The 23,631-nt window shown below is 38.4% G+C and overlaps 2 protein-coding genes across 2 annotated transcripts in view; one reads left to right on the forward strand and one right to left on the reverse strand.

The window, feature by feature from the left end:
* The first annotated feature begins 1,482 nt into the window (after positions 1 to 1,482).
* Naa40 (N-alpha-acetyltransferase 40) overlaps positions 1,483 to 23,631 on the forward strand; it is a 28,906-nt gene continuing 6,757 nt past the window's right edge. Inside the window, exons 1-3 of the mRNA XM_034978356.2 lie at positions 1,483 to 1,660; positions 1,873 to 2,129; positions 3,161 to 3,319. Coding sequence (XP_034834247.1) covers positions 1,655 to 1,660; positions 1,873 to 2,129; positions 3,161 to 3,319 — 422 coding nt within the window. The 5' untranslated portion in view covers positions 1,483 to 1,654. The remainder of the gene's footprint in view (positions 1,661 to 1,872; positions 2,130 to 3,160; positions 3,320 to 23,631) is intronic.
* Positions 3,962 to 21,941, reverse strand: LOC117990726 (UDP-glucosyltransferase 2-like). The gene is made up of 6 exons (XM_034978210.2): positions 21,724 to 21,941; positions 15,267 to 15,734; positions 14,981 to 15,151; positions 8,808 to 9,045; positions 7,349 to 7,568; positions 3,962 to 5,739 (listed from the first exon to the last, which is right to left on the reverse strand). Exons 1-6 carry the CDS (start codon positions 21,892 to 21,894, stop codon positions 5,397 to 5,399), a joined length of 1,611 nt encoding a protein of 536 aa, XP_034834101.1. The 5' UTR covers positions 21,895 to 21,941; the 3' UTR covers positions 3,962 to 5,396.

Here is a 23,631-nt window from a genome sequence, read left to right on the forward strand (position 1 = left end):
ACTTTTGGAACTAACATTATCATCATCATCATGATCAACCCATCACCAGCTCACTACAGAGCACGGGTCTCCTATCAGAATGAAAAGACATGTTTTGGCCATAGTCAAAGTCAAAACGCTGGCCAAGTGTAGATTGGCAGACTTCACACACCTCTGAGAACATTGTGGAGAACTTTCAGGCACGCTGGTTTCCTCACGATGTTTTCCTTCGCCGTTAAAGCAAGTGATATTTAATTAGGAAATTAATCGATACCTACTTAATAAAAATGGTGGTGTGTGTTGCGCTGTACATTAAACGTAGATGTAGAAAAATAAATAGTAGTTATTAGACAGCACCTACCTACGTACTATTTGGTACTATTATTTGTTCTGTGCCTGAGATGTGAAACTCTACACGTACAAAAGTAACTTATTTATGAATTTGGTGCATTGTGTATTTATATCTACCACCTATATCTATATTATATCAACTAAGTAATTAACCACCTGCGTTATAATTATGTATTATTAAACTTAGATGATGCCCGCGACTTCTTCCGCGTGGATTTAGTTTGTTTTATTATGGACTAATAGCCATTACAGGTCACTCTCCAGTTCTTTAATTACATTCATCCAAAAAATCACGTTGATTGGTTATTCTGGTGCGGCGTGATTGAAGGCCAAACCAACAAACGAACACACTCGGATTATAATATTGGGAGTGATATTCGATCGAATAACAAAGTGCATAACACTTCGACTCTGCGTAATTTTTAATTATAATGAACTGGCTAATTAAAAATTTAAATTCTTATTATCAATAATATACTTATCTACCTGTATCCTGTAACAAAAATAAACTTTCTGAATTTGAATTTAAGTTACGTTCGCGAAAATTCCCAAATTATTAAGTGGGTTAATTATTAGAAGGTCGATTCAAAGTTACCTACCTTTAGTACGCGACAGGTTGAGATGGCAATCGGGTGGGGACGCCCCGCACAGCCCCCGCGCTTACGGTGCGGTATAGCGCAGGTGACGTGCGGGCATGCGGAGTGCCATCAATAAATTAATATCAAAGGTTTTTATATTATGTAACGCATAAACGAAGAGCGGTTAAATTTTAAATTAGTGTTTGCAGGTGAGATGATTGATTTTTCTACACCTACTCATATTATTATAAAAAGAAAAGATTTGTATTTTTGTATGTTTGTAACGAATAAACTCGATAACTACAGGACCGATTTCAAAAATTCTTCCGCCATTAGAAAGCTATTCCCGAGTGATAAAAGCTATATTTTTTTTTATTAGAGATCCATACGAAAATTGCAATAAGCTACCCGTGCGAAGCTGGAGCGTGTCACTAGTTTAATAATAATTTTAAAATATCAGACTCTAAAGTTGAGTTTCTGAAGTTACCCATAGCCACTGATTGACATTTTGATATCGATATACATCAAAAGGTATAGGTAGGTACCTATCAAAAAATTAAATATTGCTCAAAAATATCGATGCATCGAACAAATAATATCGATATATCGATATTTTTTCGATTGTTTACAGAATTTATATTATTTGTCGCCGAATCGAAGTTTTATTTCAAAAATAAAATAAAATAATAACCGTGCAAAGATCAACCTATTGGTTACAACATTAATACCACCTTTTTTTACTTAAAATGGGTGTAAGTATTTTATGTAAAAATCACATTTCCATTCAAACTTTTGGGTTCCTTTTTTTAGGTTAGGTATAGTTATCCATTTGAGTTTGTGACTTTAGTAATTAGTCAGTAAAAGCTTTTATTTCTGGTCGGTGGTAAAAGTGAGATATATTAACGTGAATATCACAGATAATTTTCTCCGTTTAATGTAGTGTATAATTTTATTTAAATCTCAGAAAAAGTCGAGTACTTCAGCGAATAAAAACAAGGAGAAGCGTCAAGCTCGAAAGTTAGAACAGCGTCGCATAGCGGATGGGATGTCCTTTGTAACTTCGGCAAACAAACTAAAAGACTTATCTTCTTTATGCCAAGACCTGCTAGTGTACAGTAACAGGGATATGGAAATAGACATGAGCATACAGAGGGTCACAGAACTTGATAAAGATGTGCTGGATTGCGCCATAAGTCTAACGGAAAGGAATATGAAAAGATTGTAAGTAACATAGGTATATGTACCTAAAAACATCCTCTCAAGATCAACCTCTTGGTTGTCTTTAGAAACAATATGTCAACGGTTCTAGGAGCGGACTGATTTGGGAATTTATAATTTCTAGCTATAGCTAGTTTCAACCCTAAAGCACCAGAGATGTGGAGCCAAGCGATTGCAACAGCAGATTTCAGATTTCTGGTATGATGTACATACAAACTGATATTATGTTCTCTCTCTGCATCATATTCCTCATTTCTGAGGGTTGTGAACTCTTTCCATTAATCATGCAATGCCATCTGATGGTTAGCTAGAGAAAACTTTGCAAATTTTTTTTTCAATTTTGCATATTTTTTTTCATTTCTGAGTACTTATGTCGGGTCCACTCCCTTATATCATCAAACCATTTCCTTCTTTGACGGCCAGGTGCCCTTTTTCCCTTCCCTTCTAGGATCAACTGTGGAAACTCTTGGAGGGATCCTCATTGTAGGTGACCGAAAAATGTTACTTTCCTCTGTACAACAGTTGTCATTAGCATACTGGTTCTATTAATCTCGTTAGTTAAGGGCATTGGCTTAATCACAATAGTTAGGGCATAAGTGGCCATTTTACCAGGGATCCGCAACGTCGGGCGAGTTTCCATCCTTATGTTGTCAACATTCCATCTATACGCACAAAACCTTTTGCGTCATCATTCCTCATATGCATGGCTAAGGTTTGGAATACTCTTCCATGATCTGTATTTCCTACCAATTACAACATGGGCATCTTTAAAATAAGAGTAAATAGGCATCTTCGTAAACGCGTCCTATCTTAGGCCTCATCACTTTCTAGCCTAATAAGTAATGCCTAAGTAATGAATAAAGAAAAAGTGGGCGTGGGTTAATTAAACTGATATATTTCGTTTCTTTTGTATTTCACTTTGCCTTTACACCATTGAGGTTATCTCTGTTCTCAGTAGTGAACCAGCGATGGGTTGAATATGATGATTACACCATTGAGTTATAGTTAGATGCAAATGTTTTACTTGTTCCCAGGTATGAGACATGCGCCTGGGGCTGGAACAAGGAGCGCAAAGTGGAAGAGATGAAAGATGACTCGGCCTGGTATCTCATAGCCAGGAACAATGATAATATACTTCAGGCTTTCTCACATTTCAGATTTGATATGGACTTTGGAGAACCCGTACTTTACTGGTAAGAAATGTTACATATTTTTTGATGATATTAACCTCATTAAGCAGGACTGTACTCTATCCACAGAGAGAAGTTAGTGTTGGGCTCTCTCTGTTTCATAATCCTATACTAATGACAAAGAAAAAAAATCAGTGTTTGTTAACCATTTTGAGACACCAATCACAGACAAAACTATGTTTTTGAATTGCATTTCAAATGTTTTTTGAAAAAAATAGGTTTTCTAATAAAGTAGTACAGAAAACAGTTTCGTTTGTGATTGGTTGGTGACTCAAGATACTGAATATAAAACCAATTTATTCTATGTTTAATTCTTTAATTCTTAAATTACCTGACTTGAACACACTTAATATCACAAATTATAGTACAGCACGGTTTACACTAGGTTAGTGGCTTTTAATTGCATATATACACTACCTATACAAAATATAACTGTCCAGACTATATAACATATTATTTACTATTGGTACTAGTTCTTTTTTTTTTTTTTTTTTTAAAGAATATTAGCCATGTTAAATGACTAATATTCCCCTTTCCTCTCCAACTAAGCGTAAAGCTTGTGCTAGGAGTAGGTACGACAATAGTGCAACGGGCGGGATTTGAACCGGCGACCTTTCGGTTTTCAGTCCACTCCTTTACCCGTTGAGCTATTGAGGCTCTTCCACTGTGTTAGGGTTGGAATTAAATTTTAAAATATGTCGATACATCGTATCCATAAATATATAAAAAATAGTTTTTACATACCTAGGTAGGTTAAGCTAGCTAAAGATTCACCGAATAAGAAATTGTGGACATTATAAATACGGTATATCACAATGTTACACAATGTGAATTTGTTCTATAACATGTTACATAATCTGGATCTGTCTTATTAAGTTTGAATCTCTTGATGTGTTGTACACTAAACTCATATTATTTGGTATGTCACAGGGAAAAACAATAAATAACTTATTTGTAATTATTTACATTGGATACATGGTTTAAAAAATAACCACACAACTTTGGAGAATACTAGGCTGTTTTAGAATTTTTATTGTCATAAGTGATCCTTATTTATGGCACATCGGCAAATCAGACATTTGTTAATGGACAAATATTTTTGTATCATCTAAAATCAAAGATGTTAATGCCTCCAAATCTTTTACAAATTTGCCTTTAGTGTTAACATTTTTTATATTAACTAAATGAAGCATCAACTAAAAATCTTTATAGTAAGATTTAGCCTTCATTAAAATTTTCTAATTAGAATAGGATCTCTCAAAATTGATCAGTATTTTCAAAACCTGTACACTGTTACAGTTGTTGCAATTCACGAAGACGAGTGGATTTTACTTGTGGTTACGTCGGATACATGGGCATTGCGTAAGTGTGCGTGCATGTTGGACCAATCAGTCGCGAGCAAGCGCTCGCAAACGCACATTTTCAGTGTTACTTATAGTTACCTATACCGATACGACAACACAAGCATGAGCCACTCGCCTTCGTGAATTGCAAGAACTGTAATAGTTGCGCGTGGCTCATACTTGTGTTTAAGTCGTATCGGTTAAGTAAATTAAAGTAAATGTGTGCGTTTGCGAGCGCTTGTTCGCGACTGATTGGTCCGACTACTACGCACACTTACACAATGTGCTTGTATTTTTTTTATTCCGACACAAGTTAGCCCTTGACTGCAATCTCACCTGGTGGTAAGTGATGATGCAGTCTAAGATGAAAGCGGGCTAACCTGGAAGGGGTATGACAGTTTTTATTAAACCCATACCCCTTTTGGTTTCTACACGGCATCGTACCGGAACGCTAAATCGTTTGGCGGTACGTCCTAGCCGGTAGGGTGGTAACTAGCCACGGCCGTAGCCTCCCGCCAGACCAGACCAAAATTTAATAAATTATAAAATTCCAAACCCCTGCCAGGAATCGAACCCAGGACCTCTCACTGATAAGACCACAGCGCTTACCACTGCGCCAGGGAAGTCGTCGTATACGACGTAACTATAAAAGTAAAGTTCACGCGCGCTCCTGATTGCAAGAACTATGTACAAGAATAAACAAAAATCACGCCTGTTAATTATTTCTAGATTTTCATTCAATTCGTTTTGACCTTGTAAATCCAAAGGAATAGGCTAATATTTCTTCTCAAAAGTTTCTTTTCTAAAATAACTTCTTTCGGCCACCACCAAACGCAACGTGTGCATAAATATCTGAATAATATGTGGAGGATGAAGATTATCATCAGTGTTATGATTATACTAAGTGCTATGACATCTAATAATAAGTATTGGGTGTACGAGAGATCGAGCGCTGGCGACCGTAGATGTAAAGCTCCCTTATGCCTCAAAACATATTCTATCCAATACACCCCCGTCTCCAAAGGTGGTAACAGTCGATCTAGAAACATATCCTTTAACCTTAATGCGTTTTCTTTATATCTGCAAATTAAAAAACAAATAACCATCAATATAAACTGCACTAATTAGTCCAATTACTGAAAGAAAGTCAGATGAGTTATCACAGGGTAATGAACTGCGTTTTTGTTAAGATAAAGTTGCAAACGCGGTTTTATGTTTAACTAGCAACCCGTCCCGGCTTCGCATCGGTAGCTTATTACAATTTTCGTAAGGATCTTATTAAAAAAAAATATAGCCTATGTCACTCAGGAATAATGTAGCTTTCTACTGGTGAAAGAATTTTAAAAATCTGTTCAGTAGTTCCAAAGATTTCCCCCTACAAACAAACTTAACGACAATCCCTCTTTATAATACTAGTTCAGATAGATTGATAAGAAGTTTTTTTGCAAACAAAAATAGATTTAAAAAAAACACCAGATTCTTTGATCCAAAACGCTCAATGAGAACATGCTAGGTTCAAGAAGATTTCGATATAAAATTCGTCGTTCTTTTACTCATACTAATGTTCTATTACATGCTAATAAGTCGTCAATATTCCATCTATACACACGAAACGTGCATCATCATTATTGAGTTACGAACCAATTAATTATAAAAATCCGAGTATCTTTACAACAAAAGTGAATATGCATCTTCTAGGCAAATGCGCCCTATTTTAGGCAACGTCAAGTTAATGCCTATCTACACTTCTACACTAATATTATAAAGCGGTAGTTTACTAGTTTGCATGTAGTGGGTAATCTCCGGAACTAACGATCCGATTCTAAAAATTCTCTCACTGATAGATAGCTATACTATCCCTGAGTGCTGTGAGTGAACGAGCAGGTGGGTGACCTGATGATAAGTGATTACCGCCGCCCATGAACACTTGCAGCACTAGAGAAACCGCCAATGCGTTGCCGGCCAAAAACTTTTCCCCTTGAATAAAAAACCGGCCAAGTGGGAGTGAGGCGCACCGAGGGTTCCGTACTACATTCGTATTTTATCGACATTATGCACGATATTTCAAAAACTATGATGCATAAAAATAAATAAAAATCTATTTTAGAATAAAAAAGTGAAGCCCTTTCATTTGATACCCCACTTGATATCATTATCTTATTTTGAAAATACTTATTATTAGTTCGTGGCCACAATTTTTTTTTGTGTGATGCGACCACAAATTCACGGTTTTCAGATTTTTCCTCTAATGTCTGCTATAAGACCTGCCTACCTGCCAAATTTCATAATTCTAGGTCAACGGGATGTACCCTGTAGGTTTCTTGACAGACAGACAGACAACAAAGTGATCCTATAAGGTTCCGTTTTTTTTTAGCGCTTGGCTGCAATTAGACGTGGTGGCAAGTGATGATGCAGCCTAAGATGGAGCGCGCTTGCCTAAAAGATGCCTATTCACTCTTGAATTGAAGGTGCCCATATTGGAGGGGAAAACTGATGCTGGAAGGGTGTTCCAAATCTTAGTGGTTCGAATCAGAAATGAGGAGGCAAATCGCTTCGTACGTATCCGTGGAATTTCGTCTACGTACGGATGCAGACCTTGGCGATGCCTTGCGGTACGATAGTAGAAAGGTGAAAGTGTAGTCCATTTTTTCTTTTGAGGTACGGAACCCTAAAAATAGTATATATGCACCTATTATTTGCGAGTAAATCGTGGAACGCTTCCCTCCAATCGTCAGTAGTAGAATCTCTCAAGGAGATGACTCGTGCGACGCCGCGGTCGCTCATGGCTCGTCCGTTGAGGGCTTGGTCGGCGTAGAGTGGCACCATGAGCGTTGGGACACCACACGCCACGGCTTCTTGAGTGCCCAGCAAACCGCCGTGCGATATGAACAATTTTACGTTCGGGTGACCTGCAAAATTGTTTACATACTAGCTTATCCTCGCGACTTCGTCTGCGTAGACTACATGAATTTCAAACCCCTGGGCTTAGGGGTTGAATTTTCAAAAATCCTACCTTAACGGATGTCTACATCATAATAACTATCTTTTTTTTTTTAATAGATATAGCGAGCAAACGAGCAGGCGGGTCACCTGATGTTAAGTGATTACCGCCGCCCATGAACATTTGCAGCAACAGAGGAGCCGCCGATGCGTTGCCGGCCTTTTAGGAATTTGTTGGTCCGCCCCTTGAATAACCCCATGTTATAATCTAGTGGGAACACCGCCGATGGGAGTTGGTTCCACAGTTTGCACGTGCGTGGAAAGAAGGATCTGGCGCAACGGACGGTCGAAGTGCACCAGACACCCAGATGGTGAGGGTGGAATTCCTTACGGTGGCGCGCGGTGCGGTTGTAGAAAAAAGAGGGTGGAATGAGGTCAAAAAGCTCTTCAGAGCACTCCCCATTATACAGGCGATAGAACACGCATAGAGAGCTAACGTCTCGGCGGTGCTCCAGGCTTTCCAACGAGCCGGTAAGTTTGGGATCGTCCACAAGTCGAACAGCCCGCCTTTGGATTCGATCAAATGGAAGGAGTTGGTACTGGGGTGCTCCAGCCCAAAGGTGGGAGCAGTACTCCATGTGAGGGCGGACTTGCGCCTTATAGAGTAGGAACCTATGCTCAGGCGCGAAGTACCGCTTTGCTCTGTTGAGCACCCCAAGCTTTTTGGAGGCTAATTTGGCCTTGCTTTCCAAATGATCGCGGAATTGAACCTCGCTCGAAATGTGGACTCCAAGGATCCCAATGCTGTTGGAAGGTGTGAGGGGAGTGCTCTGAAAGAGAAGAGGTAATGTAAAAGGGGACTTTTCTTAATGTAAAATCTTGAAGAGGTAATGTAAAAGGGGACTTTTCTTAATGTATCTTCTTTTTTTTTAATGTAAAAGGGGGGGGGGGGGATCTGCATGACAAATTTCAGCCCGATCCGTCTCAGTAGTTTGAGCTGTGCGTTGATAGATCAGTAAGTCAGTCACCTTTTAATTTTATATGTTTAAGATCTATTAATTTTCTTGAATTGAACAACTGATATCTGTTGTGTTCGTAAGGTGCTAGAGTAATGACCTCGCACCGGAAAGCACTACGTTGGAAGACCCCTTCAATAAGACCCTTTCCTGAACATATTATATACTTACATAGCAACTTTTCAAACTTACATAATGTCTTGTATTGAGGTATCCAGTCCATAGCATAAACGTTATCAGGAACAGTCAGATTTGTGACTTTGGCGAGCATTTTGCGATTCAGTCTCACTAGTACCGTTTGTGACAGTTCTGATATGGCAGTGAAAATCTGCGATAACTTTTCCCTAGGTATAGTTTCAATACGGGACATAGATCCAAAACTCCAGTAGATTATTCCTTCTTGAGCGTTGTCTAGAGATCGTTTCAGCTCCTGATTAGAAAAGTGAAACGTTTAAATAGTCTGCAAAAAGTAGCTTGATAAGCGGTGGTAGCTTAGTGGTCAAGACAGGGGCCGCTTAGTCGGGGGTCCTGAGTTTGATACCGGCTACGCACTTCGGACATTTCAGAGTTATTTGCGCTTTAAACCATTGAATATCACTTGCTTTAATGGTGAGTGAAAACATCGTGAGGAAAACTGCATGCCGGAGAGTTCACCATAATGTTCTCAAAGGTGTGTGAAATGTGCCAATCCGCACTTGGCCAGTGTGGTAGACCATGGCCAAACCCTTGCAAATTCTGAGAGGAGACCCCGAGCTCAGTAGTGAACTGGCGCGCACCGGCCACCGGTTGATTATGAAGATGATGATGGGCTTAACTTTGGTAACTCTGGTAACAGTTGCATTTAACCATAGATATACGCTCACTATTCATAGCATTCCATTTATTGAGCGCTTTATTTAGATTTAATTGCTATTAAGTACGACAATGGTACTGATTCTGTGCACACCTATATAGAGTATTCGCATCCTCTTCTTACTAATCCATTTCGAAAAAGACAGATACAGTTCGACAGTTTCAAATTTAATTTAAAGCTGTCAAACTTCGTGACTTTAGCTGCCAGTCGCGAGCCTATTGTTTAAATTTGTAGCGTGCACTAAAATTTAGAGTCTTAAAATTCATGTTAGGTACGCGCCTTTTTAGTAATATTAAAAAGAAAAAGATGCAGATAGTCTAAATTTAGTTTAGAGAAAAAACAAGAGAATCGGCGCCATTTATACAGGGTTACAGGAAAAGAAGACACGATCCCGTTAAGGGGTTATAGTACAGGACATTAGCTCTCAAACTACCCCTAAAGTGCTTATGCGAAAGTGTATCGTTTTCGCGTTATACATTTTTTTATTTTTTTCTTGGTAAAGGGGTGTTTGCCACTTTAAAAATTAATAAAAAAAAGGAACAATGTATTTCATCAGTTTTTTTTTTATTTCTTGCTAGTACATGTCCTTGTTAATAATAAACAGTTATAAAACAAAAAAAAACTTCAAGCATTTTAAAATTTCAGCCCAAAAACTGAACAAGTTTTCGATTTTTAAATTTAATTCTTTGAATAACTTGCAAATTTTCTGTAAAAAGTACTATGGCGCTTATCCTGCGGATTATTTAAAAAACATCTACGTTTTGTTAGCTATCCATTGGTACAAAAAAATCATAAAATCAAGAAAAAATTACACAACAAAGAGACCAGGTAGAAAATTCTAGCAAATGCTATTGCCAAAGAATTAAATCAAAATCAATGTAAAAAGGAGTTTAATGCAAAATCGTTGAAGATTATTTTTCAATGAGGTCAAAAGGTAATATAAAATCAGTCAAATGCAAGTCGGGCTCGCACACGAAGGGTTCCGTACCATCGTACAAGAAATAACACTTTTTAATTTTTTTTAATTTTTATGGCGGCCATTTTGTAATTTTTAGTATTTGTTATTATAGCGGCCATAAAAATGCACATTTTGTGAAAATTTCATATTCGTTCGTCCGTCAGTCCGTCTCTCCGGCCGTCTGTTTGTCTGTCAGTGGACTGTATCTCGTGAACCCTAATAGGTAGAGACTTGAAATTTTTACAGAATGTGTATTTTTATTGCCGCTATAACAACAAATACTAAAAATTACAAAATGGCCGCCATAAAAATTAAAAAGAAATAATGTGTTGTTTCTTGTACGATGGTACGGAACCATTCGTGTGCGAGCCCGACTCGCACTTGACTGATTTTATACTACCTTTTGACCATATTGAAAAATAATCTTTAACGATTTTGCATTAAACTAGTTTTTACATTGATTCTGATTTAATTATTTGGCAATAGCATTTGTTAGAATTTTCTACCTGGTCTCTTTGTTGTTTAATTTTTCTTGATTTTATGATTTTTTTGCTATTTTTTTGTACCATTGGATAGCTAACAAAACGTTAGATGTTTTTAAAATAATCCGCAGGATAAGTGCCATAGTAATTTTTACAGGAAATTTGCAAGTTATTCAAAGAATTAAATTTAAAAATCGAAAACTTGAACAGTTTATGGGCTGTAATTTTAAAATGCTTGAAGTTTTTTTGTTGTTTTATAACTGTTTATTATTAACAAGGATACGTACTAGGGTTCATTCCCGGGAATTCTCGGCTCGAGAAAAATCAAGCTCGAGAAAACTCGAGAACTCGAGAAATCATATTTGAGTCTATGAAATTATAAAATAAAACGATTTGCGTTTGCCGTTTGTTTTAAATGCAAAAATTTCATTTGATATTTTTTTTCTAATTACCTAACATGCCAAAAATGGTGCTGTGATTGTAATTTAATTATAAGTTAGGATAAGGTTAACGTTTTCATGTTGAAATTTTTGTTTATTGTTTGTTTTGTTTAAAAGAAAGAAGCTAGAAGTTTTAAGTTGATTTTTTTTCTTTTTAATGCTGTGCTTGTGCTGTAATTGTATATATGTATAAGTCACAAATGTCAGAATAGCTTATTTTTTTAGTTTTCTTTAAGAAAAAGAAGCTAATTATGTTGAAGACTGTCAATAAAAGTCTTATAATTATTTTGGTACTTTTATTTGAGAGGAAAGCACTGAATTTGTTGATTAATCGCATTATTGGAACCGAAGAATATGCAAATCCGTACGTAAATGTAAATTTCTCGACAACCCGAGAAGACCCGAGAAATTAGCCTCGAGAATTCTCGAGACCCGAGAAATTGATAAGCTCGAGAAATCATGAACCCTAATACGTACTAGCAAGAAATAAAAAAAAATCTAATGAAATACATTGTTCCTTTTTTTTATTAATTTTTAAAGTGGCAAACACCCCTTTACCAAGAAAAAAATAAAAAAATTAATAACTCGAAAACGGTACACTTTCGCATAAGCACTTTAAGGGTCGTTTGATAGCTAATGTCCTGTACTATAACCTCTTAACGGGATCGTGTCCTATTTTCCTGTAACCCTGTACTATAAATTGCGTTTATATATTGCTGAGTAAGTATTGTGCATGGAAAATTTTACGTATGATTATAATGTTACAGTAAAAGTCCATTATCAGAAAAAAATATCCTTTTGGAGATTTATTCATCGAAGTTGTTATTCGTATTTATTTGTTACTATCTGGTTCAGAAAAGTCTTAAGGTCCTACAATAAACAATGAACAGCTGGTAGGTAATTGCGATTGGCGAACCTGTCTCATATTTAATTTAGGTTAATTAGACTTGCTCATTATTTTACGTATCGTACTTTTAAAATGCACTTTTATAACGTGATAAGTGATAACTATATCAATCAATCAGCCTATTTGCGTCCACTGCTGGACATAGGCCTTCCCAAGAGCACGCCACCACACACGATCCTCCGCCTTCCTCATCCACCCACTTCCCGCTATCTTCTTAAGGTCATCAGTCCAGCGGGTTGGAGGTCGTCCCACACTGCGCTTGCTGATACGCGGTCTCCACTCCAGAACACGTCTGCCCCATCGGCCATCGGTTCTGCGGCAGACGTGGCCTGCCCACTGCCACTTCAGCTGGCTAATTCGTTGGGCTATGTCGGTCACTCTGGTTCTTCTACGAATTTCCTCGTTACGGATTTTGTCCCTCAGAGAGATACCCGACATAGCCCGCTCCATAGCCCGCTGAGCGACTTTGAACTTGTGGACAAGGCCAACTGTCAGTGTCCACGTCTCAGCGCCATACGTCATCACAGGTAGGACACACTCATTGAAGACTTTCGTCTTTAGGCTTTGGGGTATCGACGAATTGAAGACTTGACGCAATTTGCCAAATGCTGCCCAGCCCAGCTGTATTCTTCTGTCAGCTTCCTTGTCGAAGTTGTTCCTACCAAGTTGTATTACTTGTCCTAGGTAGTTGTATTCTTGAACAACTTCGATGCTGACATTTTCGACAGAGATGGATCTCGGGATAACTTACCCATTAAACATGACTTTCGTTTTGTCCACGTTCATCCCGAGACCTACTCGTCTGGAAGAACAGCTAAGGTCGGTCAGCATTTCTTCAAGGTCTTGCAGCGATTCCGCCAATATAACTATGTCGTCTGCAAATCGCAAGTGTGAGATGTATTCGCCATTGATGTTTATCCCCCGACCGTTCCAGTCCAATACCTTAAAAACATCTTCGAGGGCACAAGTAAACAGTTTCGGGGATATGACATCTCCCTGTCTTACTCCCCTTCGAATGGGAATCGGCTGTGTCTGTTGGTCTTGGACTTGAACGGTCATCGTGGCGGCATCATACAGGGATCTCAACACTTGGATGTAGTGCCAATCGACTTGGCATCGCTGCAGTGAATCCAGTACAGCCCAGGTTTCGATGGAGTCGAAGGCTTTCTCATAGTCCACAAACGCTAGACACAGAGGGAGATTATACTCTTGAGTCTTCTGCATAATCTGCCGTAACGTGTGGATGTGGTCTATGGTGCTGTAACCTTTACGAAACCCAGCTTGTTCCGGAGGTTGGAACTCGTCAAGTCTTCGAGCGAGACGATTCGTAATAACCCTCGAAAACAGTTTATAGATATGGCTCAGAAGTGAAATAGGTCTGTAATTTTTAAGTAGGCTCTTGTCTCCTTTTTTGAAGAAGAGTACGGTAACTATATATACGGTAACGATAACTATATATAACCTTTAAAAATTGGGTTTTTTAGGACTCCGTAGTTCCAGAGAGCAAAGGCACTTTTATAGGATCACTTCGTCGCCTGTCTGTCTGTCAAGACCAGAAATCAAACCTATAGAATAGAAAAACTTAAATATGAAATTTGGCAAGTATAGCAATGTCATAAGCATAAGTAAAGGGGAAAATCCGAAAAACGTGAATTTGTGTTACATCACAAAAAATCAAAATGTGTTATTTTTTGTACGATGGTATGGACCCCTTGTCACACTCGCACTTGACCGATTAAACAGATTAAATTCAGATTATCATTCCAGTTTTTGGTCACAGTATTTTGGATTTTATAAAATGTGTTTTTTTAATAGCAGCGGCACCTTGTATCGATACTAATAAATTAATTATTACTATCAGGAACGAGGAAGCGCCATCGAATAACAATCTCGATCTTTCTTAGTGACTTTGACCTGCTGATAGTATAATCATAACAGTTAGTTAATTAATTATGCCAGCTATTGGTAAGTAGGTACGTCCTAGATCCGTCCATGATGCGTCGTTCTAGGAATTAATATTTCATCATCATCATCATGATCAACCCATCACCGGCTCACTACAGAGCGCGGGTCTCTCAGAGTGAGAAGGGTTTTGGCCATAGTCTACTACGCTGGCCATGTGCGGATTGGTAGACTTCACACACCTTTGAGAACATTATGGAGAACTCTAAAATATTCAGGTTCAAAGTTACACGCCTTCAAGAATTTACATAAATATAGTACGCGACAGGTCGAGATGGCATGGCAATCGGGGTGGGGACGCCCCGCACAACCCCCGTGCTAACCCGGTGTGGGATAGCGGGTGACGTGCGGATGTGCGGAGCGTCTCCGCGCCTCATACCCCGATTGCCACGTCGACCTGTCGGGTACTATAGGTATATCTTTAAAAGCGTCGTGTAACTTTAAAACTATGTTATTTATTTCAACTACATATTTATTTTTATGGGAATATGGCAAATCACAGGTTAGAACGTTTCTACAAAATATCATTGAGTTTGATTGGTTTAAATTCATACTAGATGATGCCCGCGACTTCGTCCGCGTGGATTTAGGTTTTTAAAAATCCCGTGGGAACTCTTTAATTTTCCGGGATAAAAATAGCCTATGTACTTCCCCGGGACGTAAGCTGACTGTACCAATAGCAGACAGACAGACAGACAGCCACACTTTCACATTAATAATATTTGTATGGATGAGAATGAAACTACGCTTGTATGTAACATACCGTAGGCAACTTTTGTGTATTGTCCAAATGTAAGCCTCCAACTTCAACTAGAGCGGGTACTAAGGGTCTTACTTCATTAATACTGAAATGGCTATTTGATAGTATCAGACTGTAGTTCTGAGCTAAGGCTTCAAGCTTCGGGCCAGGTCCAAACAATCTATCTGCTATCACCTGCACATAGAAAACAAGAAAAACTTTAAGCATCAGCTCTGTTTTTGAATAACATTTATCATGGATTTCCGCAAAGATCAAACTTCTATCAAACAAAAAGTTATAAGTTACATACCTGCGAAGGTATCTGGGATTTAATTCTGTACAAAATTTTCGCCCAAAGAACTGCTGCAGTATTAAGAAAACGTTCCCACACATTCATCCGCTGTCCGTAACCCATCATATAGGCTGGAATATAGGCAGTCCCTTCAGGGTTTCCCAACTGCTCATTAACCCACGGTAAGGGTACACTCGAGAGAAGCCCGACCACCGGAGCTTTAAACCTTTTCCCGAATGGAAGAAAACATTCGCTTCCGAAGACTTCAACTATGACTAAATCATAAGTCTTCGTTGAACTGACTAGTGCTCTGACTTGTGGGTTCTGTGACACGATGTCGCAGGCGTGCACGCACTCTGCCATGATTTGCTCCAGGTTCCTGATAGAGTCCGGTTTCAACGAGTATTGCTGTTTCGTCAGGTTGTTCGTTAACTCGGGAATCGTGCCGGCTAGACTGATCTGTTCCACATTTGAAGGTGGGTTTTTCTGAAAGAAGAAATTCCCTTTATTAAACAAGTACCTACTTTATAATTTTTATGAGAAAACAGCTGAAACTCACTTTTCAATTGGTCCAACTAATTATGAAGTCAAGAGTCATGATGCCAGAGATTCAAAGCGAATTGAATGAAAAATATATATAAAAAAACCGGCCAAGTGCGAGTCAGGCTCGCGCAATGAGGGTTCCGTACTACAGTCGTATTTTTTCGACATTTTGCACGATAATTCAACAACTATGATGCATAAAAATAAATAAAAATCTGTTTTAGAATGTACAGATGAAGACCTTTCATATGATACCCCACTTGATATAGTTATCTCACTTCGAAAGTTAAAAATACTAATTATTAGTTCATGACCACAATAAATTTTTTTTTGTGTGATCTAACCCTAAATTCACGGTTTTCAGATTTTTCCCCAAATGTCAGCTATAAGATGTACCTACCTGCCAAATTTCATGATTCTAGGTCAACAGGAAGTACCCTGTAGGTTTCTTGACAGACAGACAGACAACAAAGTGATCCTATAAGGGTTCCGTTTTTCCTTTTGAGGTACGGAACCCTAAAAATCAGTCAGAAGTACTTCTACAGGCTTACACCGATTAAAATATGAATCGCAGAAGTTTTCCCAATTATTATGGACTAGGTAATAAAATTCTAAAAAGTATATTGTCTCAAAGCTGTGATAGCCTAGTGGTAAGGCTGTGATAGCCTAGTGGTTAGGCGTCCTTCTAGTCGGAGGTCGGGGGTTCGATCCCGGGCACGCACTTCTAACTTTTCGGAGTTATGTGCGTTTTAACTATTAAAATATCACTTGCTTTAACTGTGAAAGAAAACATCGTGAGGAAACCTGCATGCCTGAGAGATCTCCTTAATGTTCTCAAAGGTGTGTGAAGTCTACCAATCCGCACATGGCTAGCGTGGTAGACTATGGGCAAAACCCTTCTCACTCTGAGAGTGAGAAGGGTTTTGGCCATAGTCTCTCTCCATTACCGGTCATACTCTGTAGTGAGCCGGCGATGGGTTGATCATGATGATGATGATGATGATTGTCTCATTAGAATATTATTTACAAGTATGTTTCCATGATCCGTACGAGATCCACAAGACAGATAGTCGGGAGCGCAGCGCGTGCCGTGCGATAAGAAACGCGGCAGACGCCAGAGGTCACAGTCGTCGTGACATTGTCCAATACATTATTTGCATTCATGTACAGCTACAAGTATATTTCATATGTGTTAGTTTTCAGTACATGAACTTGTGTAGCAATTTACGCAACACGTGTGAAAATCTCGTTGTTCTATAGTGTTCTATTGGCGATCTTAATTAATAATTAGGTTAGTCGTAGGGCTTAATCATAAAATCACGGTGTTCGGATTTTTTCCTTTATTTGTGCTATAAGACCTACGTACCGAACAAATTCCATGATTCTAGGTCAACGGGAAGTACCCTATAGGTACTCTTGACAGACACGACAGACAGGCGGACAGGCAGACGACAAAATGATCTTATAAGGGTTTTCTTTTGAGGTACGGAAAAATGGTTGCGATGTAATGTCAGGACAATAAAGACTGTCTGCCAAGAATCCTACAGGGTTTAGAATTAGGGAGGACTTAGAATCATGAAATTTAGCAGACAGGTAGGTCTTATAGCAGACATAAGAGGACAAATCTGAAAACCGTGAATTTAGGGTTACATCACACAAAAAAAAATTAAATTGTGGTCACGAACCAATAATTAGTATTTTCAATTTTCAAAGTAAGATTACTATATCAAGTGGGATATCATATGAAAGGGCTTTACCTGTGCATTCTAAAACAGATTTTTATTTATTTTTATGCATCATAGTTTTTGAATTATTGTGCAAAATGTCGAAAAAATACGACTGTAGTACGGAGCCCTCTGTGCGCGAGCCTGACTCGCACTTGGCTGGTTTTATCTATGTTTTGACGAAGTGAATTAAAATTGTTTAAAAAAATTATGCATATTCCCTATTGTATCGATAAGTAGGTATTTACCAATAATAATATCATTAACGAATTTTGATAACTTGAAAACAATTAGCTTATTGACCTTTGTGAGTTCAACATTGTTGATTACAAGTATTAAGTTACTAGCTTATGCTCGCGACTTCGTCCGCGTGGACTACACAAATTTCAACCCCCTTTTTCATCCCTTAGGAGTTGAATTTTCAAAAATCCTTTCTTAGCGGATGCCTACGTCATAATAGCTATCTGCATGCCAAATTTCAGCCCGATCCGTCCAGTAGTTTGAGCTGTACGTTGATAGATCGGTCAGTCAGTCACCTATTCCTTTTATATACATATTTAAGTTACATAAAAATGTCTACTCAATATTGTTTTCAAGAGTGAATCATTTTCACTTTTTACTAAATTAGGTACTTATCACTTACTAGCTTATGCTCGCGACTTCGTCCGCGTGGACTACATAACTTTCAATGGCATTTTGAAAAATCCTTTCTTAGTGGATACCTACTATAAGAACACACCCTTATCTATGTCTCTAGGACCAGCGGGTTAGGCTGTATGTTGATATACATATGTGTCGGGAATAGACCTGCTGCATTCATAATGATGATGATCGATTGATGATTAACGGGATAAGTCAGGATTACAACATATTAGATTAACCGAGCCTTCGTGGGCGCACTAACAATATTGTCGCACACTACGAGAGACAACACAAACTACCCTCATTTATTTAGAGTCATGACAACAACAACAACAAAAAAGAAAGGATTTTGTAAATTCAACCCCTAACGGTGGTTACGCACTCATCCGATCCGAACCCGTGAAAATACGTTCCTTTTTAGGGTTCCGTACCTCAGAAGGAAAAACGGAACCCTTATAGGATCACCTTGTTGTCTGTCTGTCTGTCTGTACTTCCCGTTGACCTAGAATCATGAAATTTGGCAGGTAGGTAGATCTTATAGCTGACATTTGGGGAAAAATCTGAAAACCGCGAATTTAGGGTTAGATCACACAAAAAAAAATTAAATTGTGGTCATGAACTAATAATTAGAATTTTCAACTTTCGAAATGAGTGACTATGTCAAGTGGGGTATCATATGAAAGGTCTTCACCTGTACATTCTAAAACAGATTTTTATTTATTTTTATGCATCATAGTTTTTGAATTATCGTGCAAAATGTCGAAAAAATACGACTGTAGTACGGAATCCTCATTGCGCGAGCCTGACTCGCACTTGGCCGGTTTTTGTTTTGTATGGGAGCTTATGACATATGTCGTAGATAATCGCTGGTATTCTCATGGATGACGGAAAGAACTCGGATGACGCAAGTGTAGTGCGTAATCGCCGTGAGGGAGTAAAATAGGGGTTCGAAATTTCTGTAGTCTACGTACGCGGACGAAGTCGCAGGCATAAGCAATAATATAAACTGGAGATAAAGAATTGGATTTGACGGCCCTCTGATGACGCGACTAAATATTTGTTAACGTCTTATCAAACTCGATTTGGGAGTAAACGATAATATAATAGCATAATTCCAGTTAATTGATTGTTATTGTTTGTGCCTGTCAAATCTAGTTAGGTGATTAAGCAAACTGGAGTAATCATCATAATTATGATGATCAACCCAGCTGGCTCATTACAAAGTACGGGTCTCCTCTCAGAGTGAGAAGAGTTTTGGTCATAGTCTCCACACTGGCCAATGTCCAAAAAATACGACTGTAATACGGAACCCTCGCCCTCGGTGCGCGAGTCTGACTCGCACTTGGGTGGTTTTTATTTTATTTTATTATAGATGTAATGAAATGACATTTCATAAAATTGAGTTTGCCGCGCTTCGCGCGTGTATCAACTTGTCTGTGGTGGAGTGAGTGACGCATTGTGTGCAATGGCGTAATTACGTTGTTTTGATTTGTAAAAAGATAATTTAACGGATAAAGTTGAGGAGGCGATATTAGTGAACTTTAAATGTCGTTTCTTTGTTTTTCAGGTGAGAACTCATAGTTTGTTGTACCTATGTACCTACCTAATATTGTAAAAGTAAACGGGTGTTAAAATAAAACTTTGTTTTTCAGAGAAACCATTTATGTTTAATTGCAAAAATCCTCAACAATATAATCTTATATAGATGCTTGTATGCTTACAGCTAGTGCCAAAGCGCATTACAAGTTAGACTTATGACTAATATTCGAACAAATACACAAAGGTTCTTATAAGTCTTAGTGATCTACACATGAAATAAATTTATTTATATTTGTATTGAACACGTCTAGGCTCTGGTGCTGAGCAATCAACTCATTTAGCATGGAAAGTGCGCGGAAGGTTGGCGCACTTTCAGCATATCGCATTCGGAACGACTTTAGCGCGAAGAAAGGCCACGTCTTCCGACATGACCGGAGTAGTTTGTCCGGCAACCGTACCGCCAACGCACACCGCGACAATGTGTCCGGATTATCCACCTTATTGTTTAATAATAGGTAGTAGTGTATTAGAAGAGCCCTCTTTCGTCTTGAGTCCAGTGACCTAGACCCACCATACCCAAGACGAATGAGGAGAGGTATAGATACGGGTAATAACCATACGTGTTACATAGTCGATGGTCGGCCCGAGAAAAATCAAACCTTACCACGTGTAGAGGTTACTATAATCAAGAATCATTTAGATATTAAGAGGGTAACACAATTTGTGGAGCACCCTGCATTAATCAGTACCCATATTATAAATGTGAAAGTGTGTTTGTTTGTTGGTTTGTTGTAAACAAACACGCTTTCATCACTTTTTAGTTTGTTGGTTTGTCCTTCAATCACGTCGCAACGGATCGACGTGATTTTTTGCATGGGTATAGTTAAAGACCTGGAGAGTGACATAGGCTACTTTTTATCCCGGTAGATCAAAAAGATTTTTAAAAACCTAAATCCAGGCGTACGAAGTCGCAGGTATCAGCTAGTTATTGATATGTAGAGGTCAGAGTCGCAATACGTCTACAATTTTGCCGTCTCTTTCACATCACATAATATTTCCCTCAAGTGTACATCAATGACAACAATATTATTACAGTAGTTATGAAATACTACAGTGCTATAGTAACCATAATCTGCTCTGCAGAAAATTATCTCACGAGATGTATCATAATTTCATAACTCATGATAATTATTTATACAATGGTCAATTAAATCAAAGTTTTTGTCTTCAACTTCGCTTGCATAGCTTTGAGTTTCTTGCTGGTTCTTCTCGGTAGGAAACTCATTCCGAACCAGTGGTAAATTAAACTAGTTAACGATTCAAAAGCGCTTGTAATGAGTCTACTTGAATAAAATATATTCTATTCTATATTCTTCTCTAATCCTAGTTGGTCACAATTGCAGTTGAAGCAGATTAAATTTGACTATAATACCTATTATATGATTTTGTTAAATAATTTTTTTTTTCATCCACCTTGTAAACTTTTGCTTCATCTGTTCAGTTTTTTTTGCGATATAAATCTCGCACAAATAAATAAATATTCAAACTATTACTATTCCATTTGCTGCGACTGCAAAAATGCAGATTATATATCAGCCAGGATACGAGAAAACAAAGATTTAGGTAGGACTTACGCCGATTGGGATTGTCCGCGTAAGAATAAAAATACGCTTCAGTGTACGCGGCCTAGTGAATGGGAAAATGCATGTTATAATATAATACCCAAGCCCAATATATCAATCATCGTGAGAACATGCCTGCCTGAGAGTTCTTCAAAGGTGTGTGAAGTCTGCCAATCTGCTCTTGGCCAGCGTGGCGACTACGGCCAAAACCACTCACTCTCTCTCTCTCTCACTCTGAGAGGACACCCGTACTTTGTATTGAGCCGGTGATGGGTTGATCATGATGAATATTATTTTAATGTCAATCAATATTCTCAACGTCTAATGGAGAATCACATCTACTGCCATTGTAGTCACCTGATATGCTGCTGATAATGATGATGATACTGTTAGTAAAACACCTACCATAGGGAAGTGCGTGATGACGGTCAGGTGATGCTGCTTTTTAGCCAGGGCATCTATGAGGCGGCCGTACATCGCGTAGTGGCTCTTGGTGTTGGTCGGCAGCACGGCCAGGATGCGCGCCGCGTCCGCCGCCGCCAGCCAGCCCAGCACGAGCCACAACAGCGCCTGCATCCCTCTACCGCTCGACACAGATTGCGGGCTGTAGGTGCACTGAGGCAAGATGCAACCATCCCGCCGGATAAGGCCGGCCGCATTTATTACAATTTGTCTTAACAGGAAAACCTCCACGCGTGCCGATAGGCACTCTGCTTATACATTTGATACCAGACCCTTCGCAAAATCAGAGAAGATCGAACCTAGCGCTACTTGATGAAATTTAAGCTTAACAGCACAGCCGATTATGAGGAAACAATAGTGAGCTGTGAGATACTGTAAATCCGACCGTCTGCAGTGGATGAGGCATGTAGAGAGTATACCGCCTAATAAATGAGTCAAATGATAACTAACAAAAATTGTGAAATAAAAATTTTTTACAAAAAAAATAAAAACCGACTTCGTTACATAAACACTAAAAATTGAAAAATAATTTAATTTATTACCGAATATATTATGTATACAAGAGTTAATATAGTTCCATAATAATACTTTTTGGTGCCGGTGCCAATTAGCTTTAGCTGCGCGAATCGTCTAGACTTCATATTTTTATGGGACTCCACAATGGCACCTCATTGGCACCGACCCCAAAAAATATTATTATGGAACTATATTAACTCTTGTGTACATAATATATTCGGTAATAAATTAAATTATTTTTCAATTTTTAGTGTTTATGTAACGAAGTCGGTTTTTATTTTTTTTGTAAAAAAATTTTATTTCACAATTTTTAGTGGCCCCATGGAATTATGCTATGACTGGTTAAAAATCTACTGTTTACTAAGCTATTACACTGATCGCGAGCAATTTACTCTTATCCGTTGAGGAGTTCCAGTATCTATCTTCGAAGATGTTCATCAGATCTTCACCAAATTGAAATGGGACCAACTTTGAAGTATACCCTTTCAAACAAAAAAAGAATTTTCAAAATCGGTCCAGGCGTTTTTGAGTAATCGGGGAACATACATAAAAAATAAAAATAAAAAAAAAAATAAAAAAAAGATTCCGACGAATTGAGAACCTCCTCCTTTTTTTGAAGTCGGTTAAAAAAGATAAGTAAAAAAAGATGCATAGATTGTGCGCTGGGAGACTGCTTCAGAAAATAGACAATGTCACATCATGAAAGAAAGAAATAAACGATGAATGGAGGAAAATCTTAAACGATGCCAAGACCCCCCCAGAGTCCTCTCCTCTCATTTCTTATTTGATCATGTAGATAAACTCCGAGCATAGACAGCGCTCTCCATCGCCCAATGAGAGTTTTCTTATGAGACCTATAGTTATCGTAGGCTGACAACATTTTTCCGGATCGTACGTCCACTTGTGACGCATATGCGCCAACCGCACGACAGAAATTAGCAGATCAAAATATATCGAAAGGTTCGCTCACCATATTATACTCATACCATCAGAAAGCTTCAACCGCTGTCTGCTAGCAGTCAATCGCAAACTGAGCTCAGATTCGGCGTAGCGCAAAAGAAAGTCAGAAAGTTTTTATCAGACAGAATTATTATAACATGCGGCCGGCCTAATATAGATGACGTCTTCGCCCTAAAATCGGTCGCATGCACCCGGCTACTAGATAAACAGATTTTCTTTTGAACTAATGAAATTGTATCGAATTTCTTGTGCTTGCTTTTGTTATTAAATATTTTTTTTTTCGGTGCAATCGATTTAAATTGCATTAGTCAATAACGCCGTAGAACAATGGATCAATAAATTCTTTGTTATAAAAGCTCGGTTGGAAAATCGCAA

This window comes from Maniola hyperantus, chromosome 18, assembly GCF_902806685.2.
Source record: "Maniola hyperantus chromosome 18, iAphHyp1.2, whole genome shotgun sequence".
NCBI lineage: Eukaryota > Metazoa > Arthropoda > Insecta > Lepidoptera > Nymphalidae > Maniola > Maniola hyperantus.

Excerpts from the sequence above, each read along its gene's own strand:
- LOC117990726 (XM_034978210.2), bottom strand. The coding sequence starts at position 21,894 with ATGCAGGCGCTGTTGTGGCTCGTGCTGGGCTGGCTGGCGGCGGCGGAC. Across the intron at positions 15,152-15,266 it reads AATCCCAGATACCTTCGCAG|GTGATAGCAGATAGATTGTT; the intron begins GTATGTAACTTA and ends TTCTATGTGCAG. Across the intron at positions 7,569-8,807 it reads ACCTCAATACAAGACATTAT|GTCACCCGAACGTAAAATTG; the intron begins GTAAGTTTGAAA and ends ACAATTTTGCAG.